At 42.9% G+C, this 24526-nt stretch overlaps 3 protein-coding genes across 8 annotated transcripts; 1 reads left to right on the top strand and 2 right to left on the bottom strand.

Moving 5' to 3' along the window:
* Positions 1 to 86: 86 nt before the first annotated feature.
* Positions 87 to 11299, bottom strand: lamp3 (lysosome associated membrane protein 3). Of its 4 annotated transcripts, none has more exons than XM_088313774.1 (8): positions 11021 to 11299; positions 2731 to 2782; positions 1702 to 1806; positions 1497 to 1579; positions 816 to 941; positions 648 to 720; positions 381 to 551; positions 87 to 305 (listed from the first exon to the last, which is right to left on the bottom strand). In XM_088313774.1, exons 1-8 carry the CDS (start codon positions 11297 to 11299, stop codon positions 166 to 168), a joined length of 1029 nt encoding a protein of 342 aa, XP_088169900.1. In that variant the 3' UTR covers positions 87 to 165. The 4 variants fall into 4 exon arrangements, with proteins under 4 accessions (XP_088169900.1, XP_088169902.1, XP_088169901.1 ...); XM_088313776.1 differs by lacking the exon at positions 11021 to 11299 and adding an exon at positions 3567 to 3632; XM_088313775.1 differs by lacking the exon at positions 11021 to 11299 and adding an exon at positions 2864 to 2920.
* Positions 3466 to 8709, top strand: kng1 (kininogen 1). The gene is made up of 10 exons (XM_088313773.1): positions 3466 to 3595; positions 3752 to 3876; positions 3950 to 4051; positions 4896 to 5033; positions 5655 to 5771; positions 5875 to 5950; positions 6107 to 6276; positions 6351 to 6461; positions 6580 to 6678; positions 7850 to 8709. The coding sequence occupies exons 3-10, from the start codon at positions 3995 to 3997 to the stop codon at positions 8141 to 8143; spliced, it is 1062 nt and encodes a 353-aa protein (XP_088169899.1). The 5' UTR covers positions 3466 to 3595; positions 3752 to 3876; positions 3950 to 3994; the 3' UTR covers positions 8144 to 8709.
* LOC148324912 (phosphatidylinositol 4,5-bisphosphate 3-kinase catalytic subunit alpha isoform-like) lies at positions 8573 to 24373 on the bottom strand. Of its 3 annotated transcripts, none has more exons than XM_088313757.1 (26): positions 23093 to 24373; positions 22620 to 22732; positions 21726 to 21818; positions 21475 to 21643; positions 21108 to 21234; positions 20560 to 20769; positions 20007 to 20101; positions 19649 to 19804; positions 19255 to 19500; positions 19010 to 19095; positions 18724 to 18829; positions 17352 to 17504; positions 16779 to 16913; positions 15876 to 16000; positions 15699 to 15780; positions 15362 to 15526; positions 14731 to 14834; positions 14447 to 14618; positions 14179 to 14285; positions 13994 to 14115; positions 13829 to 13907; positions 13589 to 13759; positions 13348 to 13465; positions 12588 to 12739; positions 12138 to 12300; positions 8573 to 11777 (listed from the first exon to the last, which is right to left on the bottom strand). In XM_088313757.1, the coding sequence occupies exons 3-26, from the start codon at positions 21779 to 21781 to the stop codon at positions 11670 to 11672; spliced, it is 3207 nt and encodes a 1068-aa protein (XP_088169883.1). In that variant the 5' UTR covers positions 21782 to 21818; positions 22620 to 22732; positions 23093 to 24373; the 3' UTR covers positions 8573 to 11669. The 3 variants fall into 3 exon arrangements, with proteins under 3 accessions (XP_088169883.1, XP_088169884.1, XP_088169885.1); XM_088313758.1 differs by having other exon boundaries at positions 23088 to 24373; XM_088313759.1 differs by lacking the exon at positions 23093 to 24373 and adding an exon at positions 22901 to 23046.
* Positions 24374 to 24526: the final 153 nt, after the last annotated feature.

The raw sequence follows: 24526 nt of genomic DNA on the forward strand, positions 1-24526 counted from the left end.
TAAGAAGGCGGGGAGGAGGCTGCAATTACGGCAAAGCGCCAGCAGGTGGAAGCATTTTAGTGGTTGGCAGTCAACACCCAAGCTGCTTATCCTCACGAATTTCAGCACATTTAATGGTGAGATAACATAAAAATACAAAATATCATGAACAGTTTGAGAAAAAGCTCAGAGGCGTTCATAGCCGTGAGTGCGATTTTCTTTAACCAATATGAAAGTCACAAGAGCAATCATCAAAAAGCCGACTGCACAAGCCCAAAGGATGATGGGGATGACCCGCTTGTTATAATCAGCCAAACACTCTTCCACTGAAAAAGAGAAAACAGATTGAAATGATTTCAAAAGAAAAAAAATGTTGAAGAAGCAAATAGAAGTGCATTCACCTTCTCCATAACGTCCGCTGGGCACACTGAAGGCCTGCAACTGGAGATGCACCAGCTTAATGCTCAGTTCGGAAGACGCCAGAAACACTCTTGCCGATTTGCACCGAAAGCTTCGACCGTAAGATGCTTCGAAGAGCTTGTCATGTGACACCAAACCAAAATAAGTCTTATCTGAAGAAGGGGGGAGGGATCGCAACAAAAGACAAAAGACAGCGTGTATGCAGAGAAACTCAAACTCTGTCATGTGCCCTTCCTTTTTGGTCTTACTTGCACATCCGAAGCAGACGGGCTGAGGAGACACCGAAGCTATCAGCGTGGTCACGTAAAATCGATTATTTTCCTGAGAAGAGAATACAAATAGTATTTTGTGATTTACTGTCACTGTCTTGCTTGGGCTCACATTTCAAAATTGCAAAAGGCTTGAATGTGTTTTACCTTTTTGAAAGTGAACTGCAGGCCGGCGGCATTATCAGGCAGTTTGAGCGACAAGACAGCAGATTCCCTGCGACAGGAGCCGTTCACTACGACCTTGAGGGGGTCCAAGTTGAAAAACCAGCTCTTCTGAATATGTGCAAATGAAAATATTTTAGGACTCATTCTGTCCATTTGCACATGGACACCCACTGCAGACAATCATCACTGGGCAGAATTGCGTTGATTTTTATTTCCCTTTCAAATGGGATTTGAAATTTTGTTCTATTTCATTCAGCATCAGCATTTCTTGTTGAATGTTATCATGTGATGTGCAAAAAAAAAAGAAAAAAAAAAAGAGCAGGTCTGCATTTGTTTACCCTATTTTCCGGACTATAAGCCGCTACTTTTTTGCTAGATTTCGAACCATGCGGCTAAGACAACGGTGCAGCTTTTCGGTGGATTTTTCTTTCACCACTAGGGGCGCTCTATAGTTCAGAAAATATGCTAAATAAATATTTATTTTTTTATTCTCTGGGGTCTGTTCTGTTTTAATGAGCAAAGTTGTTGCTGTGTTAAAAGGCGCTATTTTAACAATCTGTTTAAAAGTCGAACCATAAATTTCACAGATTTTGCTCCTCCACACACACACACTTGATACATGCATACACAAGGCCTACATAGGCAACAATGAGGCACTGACACCTTCTTTATGATGACAATAAACTGAGCACCCAAGGTTGCCTTGATGCATAGTTCCCCCTCTGGGTTTGTCATGGTGTAGGTTCCTGCAGGAAGACAAAACTTCAAACTGGGTCCAATCTTGATCCAAACCTGATTTGTGCCAAATGTGAAAACAGACGGCCCTCGTAGTGAACATTGAATGAAGTCATCATGCATGTGTGCACACCAATCAGAGGGAGGACGTCCAAGGAATGCAGGACTGGCCGGTAGATGCGAGCCCCAAAACTCGAAGCGGCAAAGATGGATTTCTCATTTCCAAGTAAGTGGACACCTGTGAGAGGATCACATGATTATCGTACTGTCAAGTATGAATGTTGTGATGCATCAGAATCGGAAATGAATCGAATCTCGGGCATCGGAATAGGAATCGACTCAAATCGTGAGGTACAAATACATTCCCACCTTTTTACAATTTTCAAATGAAGCGTTCCAAGCCCCCAAATAATAAAATAATTGCGACCAAGTATGAGTGCATGTAAACTCGTCATGTGAGAGGAAACCACAATAACTTTTGTGACTGCCCGTGACGCCGTCATTTCAGGGAAACTGTGACTCTTGAAGACATTTCAATGACATTTGCTGAATAAATTATTTGCCGCGTTCCAAACTTCCCTCCAAAAAAACATGATCTTTGCATGTGTGCGTAAACCTTAGTTTCAGTATTGAGCCAAAAAGCTCTTTTTTTTTTTTTTTTTCGCTAATGTGAGAATTTATTGTATAAGAGATTGTCGTCAAACATACCTGGAACGAAAACCGCCAAGAAAAGCAAATGCCATCCACTTGCAGCATCTCCTTGCATTATCAAAGAAATAGATGAGCAGACGGCGTGGCGATGAGACCTCAGGGGTTAGACCGAGTGAATGCGAAGCTTTTTTTTTTTTTCGGAATAACCACTGAGTCTCTTAGAGAGGAAGTGCAGTGTCACACAAGTGTAAAACAGAAATGCATCACTCTGCCACGACGGAACATCGTGCTCATCTTGCATTCTACATTCAATCGTTTGAATTACTTCGGCCAGTTATTGTCCAAATGCGGGACCAAGGCTGTAATTTGCCAAACTGCATGTTAATAAAGTCATAATCCTTCTGGAAGAATGTTCATAAACTTTTTTTTTTTTTTTTTTTACAAGGCATATCAGCTCTCTGTTCAAAGACTCAAAAATGAAGCAGAGCAAGAAAAAGAACACTGTCCCTACCGTGAAACATGTTTTGCTCCATCTGGCACAAGGTGTCTTGAATTTGTGCAGGCTAAAGAGAAAGAGAGAAAGAGAAAAAAATCCATTTGATTGCCTCAACAGGTCGCATAACGAAAAAAAAAAATTCTTTTACATGAATATGTTCTATGAAGACCCACGAATCAAAACATGCCATTCTGATTAATGTTAAATTCGCTGAATATGAGTTAAGCAGTTAAATTCGCCTGATTTTAGTCGTGTCAGAGGGCGGCCATTTTGTTACTTCTGTCACCTGAAAATGACATCACAGTTGCTCAGGGCTCAGATAGCGACCAATCACAGCTCAGCTTCAGAAAACAGGTGAGCCGTGATTGGTCGTTACCTGAGCCCTGAGCAACTGCGATGTCATTCCTCAATCGATGAAGTGACAAAATGGCCGCCCCGCGAGTTAGCTAAAAACGAGTGAATTTTGCGACTTGACTCACATCCCACAAATGTGATTTCGACGTTTCGACGAGTGAACGGGCATTGAACAAATTATTGCAAAGATTTTTGGGGCGGTTGACTTCCCCTTTAACTTAAATGTAGTCCAAATATTTTTTTTAAGTGAGCACAAAAAAAAAAAAAAAGATACAATCTGAAAGGTTCAGTGCACTGGATGATACAAAGTGGTGGAGGGCAAAGGTCGCCCGGGACAAAGTACCACTTAAACACACAAACGGCACACGTACGGTACGTAACGACTGACAGCCCTTAAACGCAAACTCGGAGGGCGATTGTCGCCTCTCGACGGGCTGGAATTTTAGCTGCGATGAACAAACGAGCAAGGGCAGCGTGCGGAGGTGAAATAAACGCACATGCGGGCGTGAAGTCATTGATGAGTGCTGTGAGTCGGTCTCATGTGTCGTCTCTTCTGACTTTGACTGAGCGGGTCAAACAAACAAGCAAACATTTGCTCTCCTGTTGTCCTACAATGTGTGTGTGTGTGCGTGTGTGTGTGTGTGTGTATTCTGTCTGCCCTCCTGTCCTGTGTGTTGATCAGTGAGTCATCATCATCATCGTCATCGTCGTCGTCAGCCAGCTACATTTTCAGGAAAACTTCATTGAGTCGTCGTCCATTCCAGGGTGAGGAGGAGTCCAATCCAATCCAATCGGCATCCGTGAAGTGTAAGAGCAGCACATTTTTTCTTTTTTTTACATTTTTCAAAGGCGCTTATTTGAGCAATTTTGCGTTTTCAAGGCGAGGCCGAACTTGTGTCTTTAGAGCGGAGAAGAAGCAAGCACAATGAGGAGTGAGATGGTTCTGATTACGCTGCTTCTGGTGGGCCTCGTTTGGAGCCAGGTCAGAACATTCCGGTGAAATTTAAGAGTTTTAGACAAACGTCAAACTGAAAATGTCATTGTGCTCAAGTAGAAGGAATTTATAACGGACTGGTTGCTACTTTCAGAATTTTTTGGGGATGCAGTTTTAGGACGAAACAAATCGCAATATTTGAAGTAGTGTCTGTATTTTATTTGTTTTACTTCTATTCTCCACATTTGTACATTTTATAAAAAAATATTTTTCAAAGTGTGCAGATATTTTTTGTCCTTGGACTTTTTAAAGTAAAATATTAGTTTTATAAAAAAATTAATGAATGTAAAAAAATTAATAAAATAAATGTAAAATATGTTGGCACAAAAAAATGGAAAAAAAATCTAAATGAGCTTCAGGAATACAAAAATTGTGCATCTAATCTTGAAAAGGTGAAGTGCATTTTTAAATTTTATTTATTTGATAATTTAGCATTTTTTATTAGTCAGCTCACAATGTTTTCAAATCTATTGGAACATATTGTTTTGATAGCATCTAAATCATTTTTCTCCATTTCCTCATCCAATTATTGTATATAATTGTCTGTAAAAAAATATTACTGAAAGCAAAAGTCTAATCAAAAATGTTCTTTACAAACTACAGCCTCCCCATCTAAAAAGATTTATTGTAAAGAATTGTTTTGACTTGACTTCCCCTTTACGTACAAAACAGCACCGGGAGAAAAAGCAAACTCTACACAAGAAGGCTGAGCCGAGAGTTGAACTCTGAACCTCAGAACTGGCTGTAGAAAATCCTTTTTCCAAGTGGATGTCATCATTGCGCTGCAAAGCGACTTTTGTTGATTTTAACTGTCAACATTCTTCTCCTGAAGGACGTCCAGCCAGGCGTTCACATCTTCTGCGATGACCCATCTGTCGAGAAAGCCGTTTCCAGCGCCTTACACACTTTCAATGACAGGTTGAGCACCGGCTACAAGTTGGCCCTCTTTCAGATATTATCGGCCACCAAGGTAAACAAGCTTGAAAACCTCAATCGTTCTCTGATTGGAAAACTATCATGTACTATAAGTTCCTGAAGCAGTTATGATATTGATAAGGCATGTCGGTATGATGCTGAGGGGGAGGGGGCGCGTGTGATCCTGGGGAATATGCTTTTTCCCCCCCGCCGTATTACAATAAAGTGTAATTGCACCTCCACTCCACTAGCTGGCAGTGGCGCTCTCCATGCCAGTTGTGCGCAGCGAGTATTAACTCGACGGCGTCGGTTGCGGCGGAGAGGCGCGAATTGTCTCTTCTTGCTGGGGGGGGGGGCGTAACAGAAAATAGTTAAAAGCACTGCTATATGAGATGCAAAAAGTATTTTCAACTTGCTGATTTGCTGTCACACTTATCTGTGCTTTTCAGTTGCTTCTCTCACAGAAGGAAGTTTGTAGTGATTCTTCAAAGTTAGTGTGATCAGTTTTAACAAATGTTAAGAATTATTTTTTTTAAATGCACTTTGAGAGAACAACAGCGTACTCATTGTGACTTTTAGTCACTAAAAGTAAATCATGACCTCCTCGTGGACGTATTTCCAAACACAGTGTATGTGACAAACTCAAGTGTGTGTGTGTGTGTGTGTGTTTTCTCAGTCAGAGAACGGATCGGACTCGTTCTACTCGCTGCAGTTTACCAGCAGGAGGAGTGACTGTATGGCGGGAAGTCCCAGACCTCACACCGACTGCAACTATCATCCTAATGGACGCAAAGTAATCACATTGCATCGGACGTGAATTTTAGTTTTCAATTGGATGTCTTTTGTGTGTGTGTGGCAGATTTTTTCCCCCTGCAAAATCCTGCTGTGTCCTCTAGGTGCCTCTCTCGTGCAACGCCACAGTTCTCATGACAGAAACCGAAGCACACCCGAAACAGGTGCACTGTCAGCTCGGTGAGTCATTCGGTTCATGTCATGTTTCTGTTTGAATTGGGAAATGATCTTGAAAGATAACAAGCGGGGGCGGAATTATGCCGATGCACATTTAATCATCATAGTGTGGAGTTACTCAAAGCCTCTGAAACATCTTTTGTCTTTTTGACAATCCAGGTGACCACATCGTGCCAGAAAGAGCTTCCTGTCTAGGCTGTCCAATGGAGATTGACGAGAACTCCGAGGACGTGAAGGTTCCTCTGTCGGTCTCCATCTCCAAATACAACTCCATCTCAAACTCTACGCACCTGTTTAGTCTTAATAGCATCGAACACGCAACGAGACAGGTAAAGATTATTGCCTCAATTTGGTGGGAAAGCGCAAAAAAAAAAGGTGTGCTAACATGTTTGGGGCCTTTCAGGTGGTGGCAGGTTTCCGATTTAAACTGCGATTTGACATGAAGAAGACCACCTGTGCCAAAGCTGAACACACTGAACTCAGTGACGTGTGCGTGCACGATGACGAGGCGATGGTAAACAAGGACACGCAACGTGTTTGTCTTGGTGAGCTGTGCGCAACGTTGGCCAGGCGGATTTCTCACGAGCTCGCTCTGGTTGTGCGTGTGTGTGTGCGCGCGTGTGTGTGCGTAGGAGATCATTAACTGTCGGTCCACTGTGGATGTCGCCCCTTGGAGACATGTGCCCCCTCAGGCCATTGTAGAATGCGCAGAAGGTCCTCTGCTTGCTCGGGTAAGGCTGTCGCCAGTTCGGCGCAAAAAACATTTGGGGGAAGGGGGGGGTGCTCATGTAAACGAAGAGAAAATATGCCCAAAAAATGTATTTTAAAATTAACAAAACATGGTAGCTTGCATATAAGTTGTGGATTTATTTCTGTTAACAGAATTAACCAAGTCAATAATAAAACATTAACAAAATGAGGTAAAGAAAAGCTACAGGGGGAAGAAAAAGTTTACAAACCCCTGTTTTTTTTTTTTTTTATTTATTCAAAACCAAGATGAATTATTTCCTAACTTTTTTGATTCACGTCGTAGTTTTTGTAGCAAGTTTGTTAATTTTCATTAGTTTTTATTTTTTTTAAAAACTCATTTTAGTTTAGTTTTTGTGTGGGCTTTAGTTTATTTTTTAATGTCATATTTGTCAGGTGCAATATTTAAAAAAAAGTCACAATAATTACAAAATAATTACATTTGAAATTATTTTCCAAAGCTCACCTATATTCAATAAATCCCCCTCATATTGCCATCATTTATGACACCACGGCTGGAAAAATAATATACAGAAAGACTTACGCACTAGTGAGTGTTGGACGACCGCGCTTCTCTTGAAAGGTCCGTCTTGAAAATGGCCTCGCAAGCGTATCTGCAATTAAATCCACACTTTCACCTCCTTCGGCCATTGTGGGTTAAAAAAAAAAAAATCAATAATGTAATTCAGATTTTTGAACATTACTTACAATTTTCCGGTGTGTTGATTCCGCGTAGCTCTGCCCACTCACAAGTGAATATCCAATCACAAGGCGCGTTCATCACCTTCAAGGTAAGGCCAGCGAGAAGGCTCACTGGAACCAACTCGTGATCTTATTCGCTATCACACACAAAGCCCCCTCCGCTCAGACGCCCGCACGATTGTATCTGAAGGCCTCGGACGAATAGTGCGTGCTACTGGAATTAAGAAATCTGCCTGGCAACACGAGCTAACTGAATTCTGATTGGATAAAAACTCTCACCTGAAATTATAACACTAGGATATAATATGACATCGGTGTGAAGAATATGATCATTTTTTTCTTGATTATGTGAGGCCAGCAGCCAAGGCCTTGACGGCCCACCACCGTCATATTCGGTACAGAACGTTTCGAATATCGAGCCACAGTCCACTTATGCATTTGTTACATTTTCAGTCATCCAGCCGGCGCCTGCCCCCCGGCTGGACTCCCTTTAGGGACGCTATGGTAGAAGGTCCCGTCATCACATCGGTCGTACTACAAAAAGAGGAATCGTCTGAGGAGGACACAACAGCCGCATCTCCCACCGCCGCCGCACCGACTCAAGATGCAAACGACAACCCCTTCCACTGCCCATCCAAGCCCTTGAAGGAATTCCATCCCGCCCATCATCCCGTCCCTCCCACCCTGGATGAAACATCTCCACCTCCCACAAGCAGGCCTCTCCGTGACGATGACCTGATGGCGTGATCGCCTCATCAAAGGGGAACACGTTTGCTTCATAATCATTTCTCGCATCGCATTCTCCCGCTATTGGGCTCTTCCAAATGCTACACAGAGCACTGTAAACGTTAAATCGAGAGAAAAGAGTTGATATCATCCCACTGGATCCAATAAAATGATCGATATTTGTATACAACACAAAGTGAAGACAGTCTATGCATGTCACGATAATGTGCGAAGATTTTGTAGTTGGCTGATAAAGAAAAATTCAAGTTGCTTGGCTTTTCTTTCTGGGCTGTAGTTTCGAATGGAATAATAATACAAAAAAAAAGAAAAAAACTGAGAAAAGCGACGACACAGCAACATAAAAGTCTTACATCTCGCATCCGTAAATCGAAATGTTTTATAACGAGTCCTGTTGTGCTGACACTTTGTGCAAACACACACGCAGTCTGGTGAATGTTTAACAAATGTATTTGTACATCTTCACAGAACACTCAGATGGTCAGTCAATCCAGGTACAAACTTTTACCCTGTGACCGGGCAGTCAAAGACAAACACAATTGAAAAATAAAAAGATGTTAACGACAAGATGAACGGAAGCAAACGTAAGGCATTCATTTTTAAATGTGTGTGACTGCTTTGCACAGAGGACATTATATATCTTCATCCAATCTCATGCAGATAGGCTGTGAAAAAAAAAAATAAACAACATTGGCCCAATGTACATTCATAGTATAGGCTAAGCTTTTGTCAGCATGTCATTGTATGGAAATGTAGGACATGTTATGTACAATAAACAACAGTGCATATATTAAAAAAAAAAAAAAGGCTGATGACCATATAAGGGCTGCACCAGCGTTTCCTTTGGATCATTTCACAAGGATGGTAACCGACGATGATTTGATCCGAAATGGAGTTACTGCATTTTTACACGTGCACAAGTTTCAAACCCTCACAAGCCACCCGAACGAACGCGTGAAGCCATTTTGAAAGGCTCAACAACAACAAGCACTTCCATTCACAAGAGGCAACAAAAGGCTTTACAAACATCGACATGGACACAATCAAAACGTTTCAACTTTTATGTTGTGCATTCGTATCGCCTTGTTCGGGTATTTGTGGATGGCGCCCGACCTGTAGCCAATTTCTGAATTTTGGAACTTTCTGAAATTCCCGGTGAATTATATGGTTTGAAAAATCCCAAATCATTTTCAACCTCATCCTTTTGAGGCGTATGTTAAAAATAAAAAGTAAAAGTGGCCCGTCCACGTTCACAAAATGGCACAAGATCGCCGTCGACAATGCTGCAAGCACTTAACACGCGCACAACTTGTTCATCAAGACGACTTGAAAAATACACCAACACTGTGCATCACAGTTTTTAAGGTAAATAACCAATGAAGAGGTTCGTTCGGGGTTTTTTTTTCCTCTCTTCAGCGGATCTCCTTACAAGCAATGCAAAAACAGGAAAATGGAAAAAGATGTACAAGACGTGCAGCCAGTTGGTGCGCCAACACACTCGGTTATCTACACACACACACACACAAACGAAGTACTGGGACCTGCCAAATACGTTCTGCAACCGGCGCAGACTTAAACACGGATGTTCAAACACACTCATGTAGTAAGAAAAAAAATACTGGACTGGTTTTCATTGCAAACAAAATCAAAAACATGAAAAAAAAATCTCTGATTTGCTTGACTGCATGACGAACCAGCCTCTCAAATTAGACAACAAATAAAAAACAAAAAATTCCAAAACTGCATCTGAGCACGATACATGATAAACGGTGAGTGCACATAACGCTTTGTGGACGCAATAAAATACATTCAAGTCATTAAAGCTGCGACGGAACATGGCGTCGGTGCGTCACATCACAGCAGGGCACGACTTTGACTTGCTGATACAATCAAACGTGAAGTTGGCTGGTTAAGTTTCATGTATCCCAATCCAGTGAGCATGCACACATTTACCGGGGGGAAAGTTCTCATCCAGTGTTGGGCTTCAGTGTGCAACATTGTGGAGCGTGACGCAGCGACGCAAAGGCATTTTGATCAAAGGGGAAGAAGACGTGACGATTCCCCGAATGTCGCCTGGCGTGCAACTCGGCAACAGGCCGCGCGGTCCGTTTTGCATCACAACACGTACAGTAAACCAAAATTGAAGTTAGTGCAGTAACAATTAGTGATAGACCGATTATCAACCGGGCCGATTATCGAGGCCGATAGTTGGCATTTTGACAATTATTGGCATCGTCTTTTTTCCTAACTTTCAAAGCCAATAAATTATGAGACGGTTTATTTTGGCTCGCTCCAGCGCACTTTTCTCTCTCTCTCTCTCTGTCTGCTGTGCTCGTGACCCTGCTTGCAGAGGAAGATTGGCCAGCCCAAAAAAAAGTGGTTACTTGTGCAGCCAATCAGCAGTAAGATGCCCGTTTTCCTTTTACCTCAAGTCACACGCTCTACAGTGAGGAGGTCCACCGAGCAGAGAAAGGTAGAGCGAGACTTTGTTCTGATCTAAAAAAAAAGAGCCTTAATATGTTGTTAATCACTTGTTTTATAAATGTGTATTTACAAGTTTTGGAGTTTTTATTTTTCTAAATTTTGACACCATTTTACCCCTTTTTTCTAGAAATGAATATCGGCTCCAGATATCGGTTATCGGACGAATAATCGGTATCGGCCCTAAAAAGAAAAATATCGGTCGATCACTAGACAGAAGGGGTGACGGCTTTGCTCGAGTTAAAGGCGACTGAAAACATTTTCGAAAGTAACGATGATAATAACGTGTAACATTGCATAAACATGATGACCACATCGCTTTCACGGAGAAGCTGAGAACAGACCGACGAAGCGGCATGCAGGCCAACGGAAAGTGAAGTGACTGAAACTGGTACATACCTGTAACATCCATTCCAAAGTCATCACAGATCTTTTAGCTTTGATGAAGAGGCAAGAATCACCCTGAAGTTGGTTTAAAAGTCTCAAGGTGCACCACCAACAAATGCTCCCGAGGGTGGAGTGCTGTTTCTTGGAGGTGGGGAGAGGAAAAAAAAAAAAAAAGAAATCTGCCTTGGAGGCTAGGAAGATTGGCAACGATTGACGCTGAACGGGGGGGGGGGGGGGCACTTTCACCAAAAACATGGTGGAAGACGAAAGGTTAAGTGCCGAGGCGGCCATCACAGATCCGCGAATGGAAGTCAAACATTGTCAGGGCAGTGAGTTCCTCTTTTTTTTCTGTCCTCTTCTTCTTGGCACTGGCAAGAAAATGTTTTCCAAGAAATCGGTTTTAGGGCAGGGCCACAGTGCAGCACGAATCAAGCAGCAAGAGACATCCGGTGGCTACATTTGTAGCTGGATGAAGAAGAAGGTTTACATCAACTGGTAGTTTTCCTCTACAAGTTAATAAGTGCAATCGTCATGGGTTTTCCAGTGTTATGAAATAAAAAAAAAAGAAATAATCCCCCCCCAAGAAGGAACTTCCAGGAAGTGTGACCCGAAACAAAACAACCCAAAAAAAAAGTTTGAATTTGTTTGTGTGCGACTTTGTTTAGTTTAGTGCATGCTGTCGAATGGTGTGGAAAATCCAGTCCATCTTGGTGGTCCAGCCGCCATGGTGAGCGTCGTTCATCTGTTTCATAAAATAGTCCAACGCCTCCTGCATATGGAAGAACGACAGAATAAAAATGAGGACGGACCTTGCGGCAAATAGCAACTTCCCAAAAAGGTTTAGAATTGTCGGGAAATGCCAGAGGTGGCGGCAAAGCATTTATCGCCCATTTTAGACCAGAGTTCGACATGACGCTCCAACTTCTAAATAATTCCTTCGCCACATCGATATTTTAACATATAACATGACTTTGGCCGACGCCATATTCATCCATTCTCAAGAAGTGGGCGTGAGAAAGAAAACCTGAAATGAATGCAAAGCATCTCCCCCCTCAGCGAATGCCCATCGCTCGTTTTAAGCATTTAAGAAAAAAATGGAAATCTAATAAAAATGGTAACTTAATCGTACCTGTTCCGTTTTTTCCAGAGCCAAGGTCTTCCGAATGTAGGCGATGTCATCAAACGACTGCAACTCCGGCATGCCGGAGCCCAGCATCATGGAGAACAGGTTGATGAAAAGGTTGGCATGCTGTCGGATGGCCAGGTAGGCTTTGTAACACATTTCCTGGAACCTGCAGGGCAGAAAAAAAAAAACAGGAATGTGTTGCAAAGACACATCAAAGGCAAAATGATCAGTGACTGTCTTAACTCATTTACTGCCATTGACGGCTAAACACGTCAAAGATCCTTTTTTTTTTTTTTTTTTTTTTTACTTGGCTGGTAGTGAATCAATTAACGAAAAGCTGAAAGCACGCCAGTGCTGATGGCCGCCACAATAATGACATTAAAGCTTGAACAGTTACAACAGTAGCAAAAAAATGCAAAACAGCGATAAAAGTCAAAAATTGAAGCGACGTACCTCTCAAACTCTTTGGTCTTGGCGCATTCCTGGGAGCCCTTACTGATGACGATGAGGAAGTCTTGTGTCAATACAAAGGGCACTCGCTCTCTCTTGTAGCCAAACTTCTTTTTCTTATGATCCAGGAAATGTCCAAAATCGATATGAAATAACTGAGGCGGCACAGAGAGTCAAGCAAGAAGTCGTGGCTCAGTTTTGTTCTCTGATGTCAAATCTGATCGACAGTAAAGTGCAGTGTTCTCTTGCGTACTCTCGGGTTTTATTCACTGAGAAGCTTGCCTATTTTCGCCATTCCACAAGATGGCACCAAGGGATTACTTTTCTCATGCAAAATCAGGAGGACTCGTTTAGAACGAGCAGTGACGTACCCGTCTACTGCCCGACAGCCGAAATAGACTCCGGCACCCCCGCGACTCTTGTGAGGAGAAGCGGGCCTCAGGCTTAGAAAGGGGATGGATGGATCAAACATTTCTGGGGCTTCACTTACTCCGGTTGCTGATTTAAAACGACTCACGGCAGAGCGTGGTCCCAATTGCCAAGCAAGCATGCAACTTCGCCGACCTAATTACATATTTTTTTTTTTAATTATTTGCCCATTTGGATTTCCCGGATATTCAGTCGCGCCCATTGTTACATCCCTGAGCTGAAGTTTTCTCAAAAGAAAGTTGAGAGCAGTCCGGATGCAGACTCGACTCGCCTCAAAAAGTACGGCAGGTAAATCACGATGACGAGCTATTTACGCCAAAGTCTTTGCGCTTACCTGCCCATCATCTTTGACCATGATGTTGCTGTTGTGCCTGTCTCCAATCCCAAGAATAAACGTAGCTACACAGTAGCCGGCGCAGGACCTTGTAAAAAGGTCAACGGCCATATCGTACCTGCAGGCCAAAAATAGAAAACATAAAAATGGGCAGAAGTGAATTGAATTGGCATTTGTGCGCGAGGCTTAAAAAGGTGAAGAGAGCTCAGCGAGCGGTGCCTCGATGACATCACGGACTTACATCTCGCCTTTGTTCTTGTCTCGGAGCCACTGATGCAGCGTGTTGGAATTGAACTGCAAAGCTCCTTTCAAGCCACCTTTACACTGGATCTGCATGATGGTGTGGGAGCTGCGGACCACCTCGATGAGCCCCACGCAGTCTCCTAATGACAGGCAGCCGTAGGGCAGCATGCTGGAGGAGGCGAAAGCAAATAAATTGACCAGCTGCTCACACCGCAAGTGTGGTACAGTGAGCGTGTACCGTAGGTCAAGTCCCTGATTCTGCCAAATGTTCTCCATGATTTTGATAATCTGCAAAGTCAGCATATCTTGGCGCAGGTCTACGGCACAAACAGGACAAAGACGGTCAAAAGTAATGACATCATTCTGCATGCGCAACGACGGCGAGAGTAGTGTCGTCTGTTACCGTCCCCATTTTTGAAGATAATCTCATTGTTCTGGAAGAGGAGCTCAGACATGATGTCCGGGTTTTCCCAGTTGAGCCACAAGGGCCTCTTTGCCGATGACATGATCCGGCATTCCTCTAACCTGCGCGTGAACAAGCTTGCGTTATTCCCACGCCGCGTTCACGCGGAAGCGTCGGCGCCGAACCTCAGGTTGCCCAGTTGGTGTGCCGGGTTGAGAGGAGACGTGAAGTTCTGTAGTGCATCCATGTAGTCCGGTCTTTTCATTTGGTCCACCAGGAAGCGCATCTGAACCTTCACGCACCCACATTTAAAGACAATAAACAGGCGCTGTGAAGATTTGCTGTTCGTATTACTGCCACTTCAACAACCCTGAGAATTTGCGTGTGAAAAGAACAAGCCCCGCCTTTGATATGAAACGGAAGTCCAACGGGAAATGTTGTGAACGGGCGCACCTTCTGCGTCTCATCCTTTTTCTCCTGTTTGAGGATGTCAGTGAGATTGATGAGCTTCTCCATGGCCTCCACTTGCCTGCTCAGGTGTTTGAGGTACATGCCACAGGCCCTGCAGTAAGCCTCTAACAGCAAACCGAACCTTTGGCTCACCGTTTTGTTGTGCATTTCAGCCCTGGGAGAAAGAACAAAAGGCCGGAGTGATAATTACATTCGCATGGAAATAATTGACGTCAGCAGAAACGACAAGCGGGTGTGAGGAAAATTGGAAATTTGAAGGAACTCACTTGAGATGCCAAAAGAAAAAATGTCCGATTCTTTGATTACTTAGTGCCTTTTTAAGTAGAAAACGGGCCAGAGGATTGTCAAGGTACTGCTCGTATTTTATAACCTGGCACAGGAGAGACAGGAAAGGATAATTATTTGCAAGGAATTTTGAAAATGTGAATGTGAAAAAAATAAAATAAAAATAATCACTAAAACATCAAAAATGTGGAAATGAAGTCACAATTGAAGGAATTGCTTTCCATTGATGACAAAAATATAAGATATCAAATCAGTTTCCTTACGATTGTTTTTCTAAGACAGTGGTTGTAGAAGTGGGGTCAACAAAATATTTTATATTCTTATTTGAACGGATATTAATGTACCGTATTTTCTGCACCTGTATAGAAGCAAGCAGCTCCTTTTTTTGAAAAAAAAAAAAAAAAAATTTAGATTTATTTAGCATATTTTCTGAACTATAGAGCGCCCCTAGTGGTGAAAGATATATCCACAGAAAATCCGCACCTTTGTATTAGCCGCATGGTTCAAAATCGAGGAAAAAATTAGCAGCTTTTTATATTCCTGTGGCATTTTGGGTACACATGGTAGTTATGTTTAATTGGTCTCAGGAAACAAAGGTTTTGAAACACGTACCTGTACAAGCTGGATGAGGTACTGAGACAGTTTGTCATCAGTCAGATATTTATCAAGGCAGCATACAGCAAAGTGTCGAACCATGGGGTCCGGGTAGTTGCAGTCCAACAATTCCATGGCTTGCTCTGGACGGATGGACGGCCATTCCTTCAACAGGCAGTACATCTAGCATGCACCAATAGAGAGAAGAAAATACTCAAATATTGTGCTTGTTGTGTAGTGATGACAAATCTATATTTGAGAACAAATCACATTTACTTCAATTACGTACTGATGGAAATGAAAAAGCTCCTCTTGGAATATTAGGGAGACACATTATGACGAGCAATCACAATACCTGTGCTACTTCATCTCGCGAGTTCCATTTGACAGCAAGGAGGATCTTGGGAAGGATTTCTGGGAAATTCATGCAGTAGTGCCTGGCAAAAGGAAGATGATTGCAAGAAAGAGTCATTTTTGTACACAAAGGTATGAAGAATATGACCATGATTTTCCAAGTTTTGCAGGCAGCTACCTATGTCGCCACAGGAAGTCTTTCTCCTGTTCGGTGATTTCTGAGAGCGGGTCTCTGTTACTGAGCTGCCTCAACTGGTCGATGTCCGACTCTGTCAGGGCGTGATCTCTCGCCACACGATTGCTCTGGAACGGCAAGAAAAGAAATCACGCTTCTCAGGTGAGAACTGCAAGGACACAGAGCAAGATTTGAATCTTGACTGCAGGCTGAACAATATTATTGGAGGACGAGGCAGGCGTTGGGCCACGGCGTCATTGTGCAAAACAAACAAAGCGAGGACGTGATGCATCACGACGCCACCGGTAAGCAAAGCGTCTCAAACAACTCGAGATAAAAGGGATCACTACATACACTGTGTTACGCCTTGATCATAAATAAATCAACTGGGCATTCTCCCGTCTTTGGGTCAGCTAGTGTCTGATAAACCTGGATCAAGATACCGGACTGAAACAGCAATTCACAGAAAAACAAATAAATGATGATTAAGAGAATTTCTGAACAATGAGACGTAAACAGTGTTTGACTGAGTCCTATCCGATGGATAGGAAGAGCAGAAATAATTGGTTCTTATGTTGCATGGCAACATTAATAATTGATGATGAAATCACGTAATGCTGGCAGAATGAAGATCACGTCACGAAGCCAACGCCGCAGAGACACGGAGAGGCGTGATCTGTCATCGATATGAGTGACGCGTGAATTTAACTGTTTGATAAAACCATGACACACACACACACACAAGTTGCGTCCTTCCAGGCCTCATGTAAGCGGTCAATGTGCTTCCAGTAGCGTTTGAGAATCAATTAACAGAACGCTCGAGTCATTTTCACTCCTAACAGTAACCGTCAAGAAGATGAATTATTTTAGGTGAACACCAACTTTGTTTGCGTGAGTAGTTGATACCTGTCCAGAGAGGTTGTAGTTGAAGCCAAGTTCTCTCGAGATGGTCCAGTTAGCGTGATCCTCCACAGCGTTCATGTCGGGGTATTTGACCGGACTGCTGAAGTGGTCAAATTCCAGTTCCAGACACGGTGTTTCCTGCATAACAGAGTCACACTGAAGATCACAGTGCGTCTCAAATAGAGGGGCGAGGTGCGATACTGGGGAACATGCTTTTTTTCCCGCTATACTACAATAAAGTGTAATTGCACATCCAGTCCACTAGTTGGCAGTGGCGCTCTAATTGTCCGTTGTGCGCAGCAAGTATTAAGGACTGTTTTGCAACAAAAATGCTATTATTTCTCGTTGCGGCGGAGAGTGAGTGGTGGGAGCGCAAATTGTTTTCTTCTTGCTAGGGCGGGGCGTAACAGAAAATAATTGAGAAGGACTGGAATATCAGCAAAAGCCACAAGAAGAGCTGCAAAAGGTTCCAACGCTCAATTCTCCCGAGGCAATGAACCGATTCTGACACCTCAACGCAAACGAAGCCGTCTATTCAGTTGGACGGTATTGCACGAGCTGATCGTGTCCGTTTACCTTATTGGGGTTGGAGCCTGTGACCCCGATGGGATTGAGAAGATCTTCGAGGCCATGAGGAACGGGCCACAGGTTGAGCGCCATCTTGTTTGCCACCAGCGTGTGAGTGTAGTCAAACAAGTTGACATTGCCCCAAGCCAGCGGACAGTGCTCCTAAAAGGAAACAATTGGTGCAGATATGTGTCAAGAGTCTGATGTCATAAGAAATAAACCGGAAGTACTGCAAGTTTGGGTTTTTTTCCATCTATATGGCCCAATCCAAAGTGGCTTGTCACCTGATGATAGGAGACCACTGCCTCGAGAACATGAAACCCCAAATTAAAATCTTTATTATTGATTTCCACGTGTACAATTTACACATGTTGTACAATACACACACACGCACACATAGTGTTTTAAAATATTATCGTCTCCACATAATTGTTTCAATAGGCAGATATAAACCACTTTGTTTTTTTTGGCACGTCGACCAAAACGTAAAAAAAAAAAAAAAAAAAAAGGTCTAAGATAACATGTTGATCTACAAAGCGAGGGTCAGCGATGGCCGCTGGTGATAAACGGTTCGAAAGGCGGACAGCGTTTCACGCTGGCAGCCGGTCAAATTGTGTCAATTTCAAGTAAATGCTTGAACAAAAGGCTGCTGCGGAGAGGCGTTTATCTTTCATTCAGGCGGCGCATGAAAGAACATCCGCAAACCAAACCTGGAGCTGGCACGGCACCGCGGGGGAAAGGACGAACACCCGGTGTCTGTTTACAATATCGATGTCTGACACTCACTCACTGGCGCAAGACACACGTTTGGCCTTCCGAGTGTTTCCATCAGTGGGCGACAGAAGAGAACATGAATCGGGGAAGGTGTCCAAAACAAGTGTTTGATTTAATGTCCATGGAGGTTATATAGGTTGGTTGAAATGATATTGGATTTCTATCTACTGCGAAGAGATTAAGCAGTAGGAATCGGACGGATGGCACTTGCTTAACACGCCAGCAATAAGTGAGCAATCTCAAGACTGATTTTTATGCTTTAAGTCGTCTTAACAGACGTCGGAGTGATGACACAAATGGAAAAAGTCCCCTCTTGCTGATAGAGTTTCTGATGACGCATTCTGCCACCACAGACCTTGATTAGAAATTAAGTAGAACCAAAGACGCTCCGTCAGCTCCCGTTCACCTTAGCTTTTAAAAAATGCCAACTACTATCTGTTTAGAACATTGCACAAAAAAAATGTTCTGTGGTCTGACGAGTCCACATTTCAAAATGTTTTTTTTTTAAATTTTAATTAGACATTTCCAAGCAAGCGGCTGAAGATAAATGATTTGAAAGTGTAGCTATGGTGCCATGTTACATTCCAAATATTGTTTTCGACTGTACCTCTTTTGCTCCTTTCCTGCCTTTGACTGAGCAAATAGAAAGGCAAAGTCGGGCCGCTCGCGGGATATCTGGGATGTACATGTCGTAGGTCAGCCACTCATTCCACCTGTCCGTGCAAAAGAAATCAAACTGCATCATTGCCTGGTGGTTGACTCAACAAGAAAGACGGGAGGAGCGCTTGGTTTTTTTTTTTCCGCAAGATATATCAGGAAACATTTAACGCCGCGGCAATTAAGGACGAGAAAGTGAGTGTGTGAAAGCGACCGTGAACTGATGAAAGCGTTACCTGGGATTCGAGCAGGGCACTCGCTGCGTGTTCACATTGTCACACATTTGTTCACCTCCATGGTAAATGCCCGTTCTCACATAAATCTAAAAGAATAGGCAAGAAAAGCAAGTAAGAAATCAGTTAGGGTGACAGTCAATTTTATTCACACAAAGTAACTGAGTTCAATACTGTGAAATAATACGTACAGAAAAAAAAAAATCTGAAAAATATTTATTTGTCCCATGAAATGTGTCACTGCCCACCTTGTCTATGTCTCTTATGTTGACGTTAACGTAGGTGGCGCAGAGGATCCGTATCCGCAGCGTTCCGTTGATGGTCCAAAGTGACTTGGCGGCCGCTTCGCCGTTCATATACGATGACGCCGTGGAAATGCGACGGGAGTATGACGGCATGACAAAGTTATCAGTGGGCAACTGCGTGTACAGGCTGTCCTTGGCCATCAGCATCAAGTTAGGCATCCGGCTCAGCATGATGCAACTACGAATGTACTGGTGGCAGAATGACAGGAAGAGAAGGTGCACATGAAAAAAAATATATGCATGTGACCACCCCTCAACAGAATCTGTCTGATAAAAAGAAGTTGGCCAAAAAAACGACAAAAAGCTTTGATACAAGCTATGCCTAAATGTTACCGACCTTATATTGGCTGATCGGGTACTTTTCCAGCAGGTACTCATCACAGCCGCAAACTTTGAGGATGTATTTACCCTGATATTCCTGAACACACATTTTCAGTTGCTCGGGGGAGAGCAGCATACTGCGTGTCTTCTTTCGAATGGCCTCGGCTATCACCTGCAATCAACAAGAGATTAAAAAATAAATAAATAAAAAAATCTGTTTCTCACCCTCCCTCTCCCTCTACTTAGGTTATTGCATTCTATTAGTTCACCACTAGATGGCACTAAATTATAAACACTGTCCCTTTAAATTGCCAGTTTTAAAGCATTGGTACTGAAAAACAACCTCTGTGTGCGTGTGTGCGATATTCACTGACCTGTTCAGGCACACAGTCATGGTTGATCTTCAATGTATACTTTTGTTTGTCGTTATTTGGAGAAACAATCACCCAAATGACAACAATAATTTGACCTGCAACAGACAGAGACGAACAGGTCAACATTGAGGTGAGGACATTTCTCTTCAAGCAGCAAGCATGTGAATGTGGGAACAAAATTAATAGATTGATCAACAAGTAATTGTTGATCAAATAAATGGACAACTATTTTAATAACTGAATAATCGTTTACTGCCAATGTTTAACTTTAAATTGTCAAAATTCTCTCATTTGAGCCTCTGAACATTTATTCATTTTTTTGGTTTTTGGTGGTGTGTTTTGTCTAGCGAGGGTGCTAAGATGTTGATCACACATGAGCAATATTAAAAGTCACAGAGTTGAGGCCACCTACAACAGGACTGAGAGGAGAACCTTCTTTCTAAATTTTTGAAAGACCATAAATGCCATGCAGCAAAAAAAAATGTTAGTTACTGCAGTTGTATTTCAGTGACCCCCCCCCCCTCAAATAAGAGTAAAATGTGACTCCGCCTACCTTTGTCCAATTTGCTGTAAATGTGTTTTGGAAGTTCTTGGGTGGATTCTACGTTGGGTGGATAAACATAGAGGGCTCTGCTGTGGGGCCCGCTGGCATCTCTCAGTTCCACTGAGTCTTTGCACACATTCAGGATGTTTCTTCTGAAATCCTGAACTTCGGGATCTTTCACCAAGTCAAACTCACACACTGGCATACCGATGGCAAAACCTGTCGGTATTTAAAAAAATTTTTTACGCTGAGGCATTTAAACCTTAAAACATTGCATGAGAAATTAAAATCTAGAAGTGTTGCCAACATAGGGTTTTAAATGAATGGTGGCCCCGTGGTACCCGGGGCAATAACGTGACTCAGTCGGGCCACATGAAATTCCCTCAAGCTGGCCCAACCAGGCCAATATAAATTTCATAAATAAATATGAAATCAATGCGCTCTTGCTTTTTTTTTTTTTTTAAATATTTGTTCAATGAAGAAGCAACTAAGGTAAAAATGACTATTATTATTTAAAACGATTGCCTTATCAAAGGACTGCATCGATCAGGACTCACCGATCTCTCTGTTCAGGATCTTTTCCTCTCTGTTGCCAACTGGTTCAATGACCTTGAGGAAAGGCTGAAAAAGTCGCAGGTCGCACAGCCGCCGTGTCTCGTCAAAAAACTCCTCCCGCTCAGCTTCCTATAGACAAAATTGAGTCTGTCTCGTAACAATTTTCTTTTCGCGTCTCATGAATGTCAATAGAGAGGACTTAAAGCAAACTTTTTGGACACTTTTCACACATAAAGCAGGAGTGGCAAGCTTAGCAATTGTGAGAAACTGATCCACTGTTCTTTAAAAAAAAAACACAAAAGTCTTTGCATCTTTTATAATAGATTCTTGGTCTGTCAGAATACTCAAGCGGGGACGATGCATGCTTACCTGAGTAACACTAACAAAGATATAAGACGTCTCCTCCTGTAAGAGGTGATGGAGGGGATACTTTCGGGCTTCTTTAAACAGCTCGTGTTTGATAGTAATGAGAGTGGCCTCACGGAGGCACTCCAGGGTCAGAATCATTCCGTTGGGCAACAGGCAATCCACCAAGATCCTGCAGATACACCACAATTTCTTACCAAGTGCTTGGGTACCCAAATTGCATGTTTATCTAAACTGAATTGAACATCGTCTACCTGGGAGGCATCAGGTGGATGCCCCATAGTTCCCCTGAGGACGGCCTGGGAGGCATCTTCCTTTTTGTCTCCCAGTTCAGCCACACAGAATAGCTGCAACCACAAGGAAAGACAAAGAAAAAGACAAAATCAATTGTGAAAATTATTGGCAAGCAAGAACACACAGAGACTACAGACCTCCGCAATGGTTTACAAGTTCATCTGCAACACAATCAAGGGCTACAATATTCTTAACTAATAGGAGGGTGTTTAAAAAAAAAATCCATACAAGTATTCCAACCCCTCGTGAATTCTCATTTTTAATCGATCCATCCATTTTCTCAACCACGTATCCCACTGAAAGAAAACTTCTGAGAACTTAAGAGGAAGTCCACGTCATAGAATGTGTAGTAATTCTGTGCAAAAGGAGCTTTCAAAAATAAACAGCCTACAGAACATAATGTGCATTGAGCGATTCCGGGAGCTGTGACCCTGATCAGGATGCAGCTAGGCACTTTGGGCCAAAAAAAGGAAGCCTCCTCACAACACAGGATGTGGGGAGTGGGGAAACATTGGCCTCCACATAAGCTTGCTTTGAATGCTCAAACAAGTAACAGTTACTTGAATGGATCTGGGACAACATATAGGCAAACTCAAAACACACCCTCAACCTTGACATTATGATTATTTGATTTTTAAACAAAGCAATTGAAACATCCACTCAACCATCATCACCTGAATCGCTTCTCCTCACTGCGTCATTTGTTGACAAATGACACAAAAGTTCTCCTTATAGAAGAAATGTCCTACTGTTTCAATTGAAGCAAGTGCTTCAGAGTAAGATGGAGTATCCCATTCGAACAACACAAGATGTGAATCTCAAAATGCATCAGGAGGATAAACACAGAGACGTACCTCAGAGAGCAGAAGGCGAGTAGAAGGTGCTCGTTCCACCTTTCATCTTTCAATCCAACCTCATGCTGTCACTTTTGGGGGGGGGGGGGGTGCAGAGAGAGCAAGAGAGGAGACTGAACACAAACAACATCAGGTCATCAGGGGGGGGGGGGTTAAGGGGTGACGTTAGCAACCAAGCTAGTAACCAGCTAGCACCGTGATGCTGACAGAACATATCGAACGTGACATAATCATGACAACCCTTGTACAATAATTGACTGACAAGAACCAAAAACCGTCACCTTATTGGCGTACATCATTACACACATTTAAAAAACAATGCTAATCAATTTGGGAACTGTTAGCTAGCTTGGCATTCACTCGCGCTGAGCTGTCCGTCAGTTTGTCCGTCTGTCTGTCTGTCACTCGCCCTGCTAAAACATTTTTCTCATCCCGCCGAAATTGGCCTGCTCCACATACACGACTCACTTTACCTCTTTTCCACGGTGAATGGTTTGAAGATGATGGTGTCGTCCCAGCACGGCTAACGCCAGCCAGCCAGCGAGCCAGCGAGCCGACCGCACCGGCTCGGCTCGGCTCGCAGCAGCAGCCGGCGAAGAAAGAAACGCAAGATGCTCTCAGTTCCGTCAAATCGGCGAACCTTGTGAGGAGCCTTTAATCCACAATGACAAGCGTATTTTTTTCCGCTGTTGCAACGGTAACTTCTTGTTCTGGCGAAGCGACACGGGCGTGTTCAACGGGCAGGGATGAACGCGAGGATGCTCGGGTCAAGTTGTGCAGCCGGCGGCTCCGTCGTCCTCCCTTATGTGTTGCTTCTAAACATTACACTCAGCACACTAAAACGCAACACTGGCATGTTCATGTGGTTTGATACTTCATGTGTCACCACCATGCAGTGCGTGTGACAAACGCGTCACTAATTGCGGTAATGACAAACATAAAGCAGAATTGTGGTTCTGTTAAAGGTGTACATTTTTGGATCGGTTATGAAAATGACTTGAAAATGTGCGATTCTATTAAGGAATGTTCACAGCCAACGTATTAACGAAATATACGAATGAAGCGTAAGAGTGTATAAATAAATGACATTTTCTTGGATTTGACAAAGGTTACTCGTTATTTTGTCCAAATCACACTGTGAGATGATCAATTGGGGATCATTTAATCAGAATTTTGTTTGCGCTGGCGTGTTGTGCTCAATCATTTTCTTTGCTGCTTTGTCATGTAAAAGCCATAGGCTTAATAAACGTATTTTAATTCTACGCCTTTCTCTTGCCTTGTTTTTAAAACTCTGCATTGACGCTGATTGAATAAAATAAACAATACAAAAAATGAATGTATAACTGCATTTTCTCAAGTTTTGACTAAGGACTATAAAAATAAAATTACTTTAAATAGTAGTGTTACTTACGCGGCACTGCAATTTACTCGTAGGCCAAAAGTGGCACTCGTGAATAGTGTATTGGATTTATCTTCCCAATGAGGAGGACCAATAGCGGACTACTAAATAGACCTTCACCTGATTATCAAGGATATCGAGTACATGCTCAAAAGTCTTTTTATAGCGAATGTGGGAGGCGAAGAGGTCGCACCTCAACTGTATTTATCCAACGTTGTCATCGTTTTTACCTAGCGCCCATGCAAATCAACCGCGGTGGTGTTGGACATGGACTAAACCATTAAGAAGGGGTGATAGGTAAACATCGGCAGCGCCGGTCTCTTCTGTGGCTCTATTTTGTACGCTAACGCGTTCGTTAATGGAAATAAGCAAACCTGTATAAACGTGCTGAGCAACTGCTTGCTTCTCAAGAGCCCCTTTCCCCTTTTTGTTAAAGTGTTACTCCGTTTTGTCCCCCCCCCGCTGGGAACACCGCAGTTCTTGCGCGAGTGCTGGTCGCTGTCACACT

Source organism: Idiotropiscis lumnitzeri, chromosome 13 (assembly GCF_059441095.1).
Source record: "Idiotropiscis lumnitzeri isolate Australia: NSW breed Sydney's pygmy pipehorse chromosome 13, RoL_Ilum_1.0, whole genome shotgun sequence".
Taxonomy (NCBI): Eukaryota; Metazoa; Chordata; class Actinopteri; order Syngnathiformes; family Syngnathidae; genus Idiotropiscis; species Idiotropiscis lumnitzeri.

Coding starts and splice junctions, on each gene's coding strand:
- LOC148324912 (XM_088313757.1), bottom strand. CDS start 21,781: ATGCCTCCCAGGCCGTCCTCAGGGGAACTATGGGGCATCCACCTGATG. Junction 13,760..13,828: donor AATCAGGGACTTGACCTACG/GTACACGCTCAC, acceptor CGCCTCCTCCAG/CATGCTGCCCTACGGCTGCC. Junction 12,301..12,587: donor AAGACCAAAGAGTTTGAGAG/GTACGTCGCTTC, acceptor TCTGCCCTGCAG/GTTCCAGGAAATGTGTTACA.
- kng1 (XM_088313773.1), top strand. CDS start 3,995: ATGAGGAGTGAGATGGTTCTGATTACGCTGCTTCTGGTGGGCCTCGTT. Junction 5,951..6,106: donor ACAGGTGCACTGTCAGCTCG/GTGAGTCATTCG, acceptor TTGACAATCCAG/GTGACCACATCGTGCCAGAA. Junction 6,462..6,579: donor TGCACGATGACGAGGCGATG/GTAAACAAGGAC, acceptor GTGTGTGCGTAG/GAGATCATTAACTGTCGGTC.
- lamp3 (XM_088313774.1), bottom strand. CDS start 11,299: ATGGCCGCCTCGGCACTTAACCTTTCGTCTTCCACCATGTTTTTGGTG. Junction 1,807..2,730: donor GGAGCAAAACATGTTTCACG/GTAGGGACAGTG, acceptor ATCCTCTCACAG/GTGTCCACTTACTTGGAAAT. Junction 306..380: donor CAGCGGACGTTATGGAGAAG/GTGAATGCACTT, acceptor TCTCTTTTTCAG/TGGAAGAGTGTTTGGCTGAT.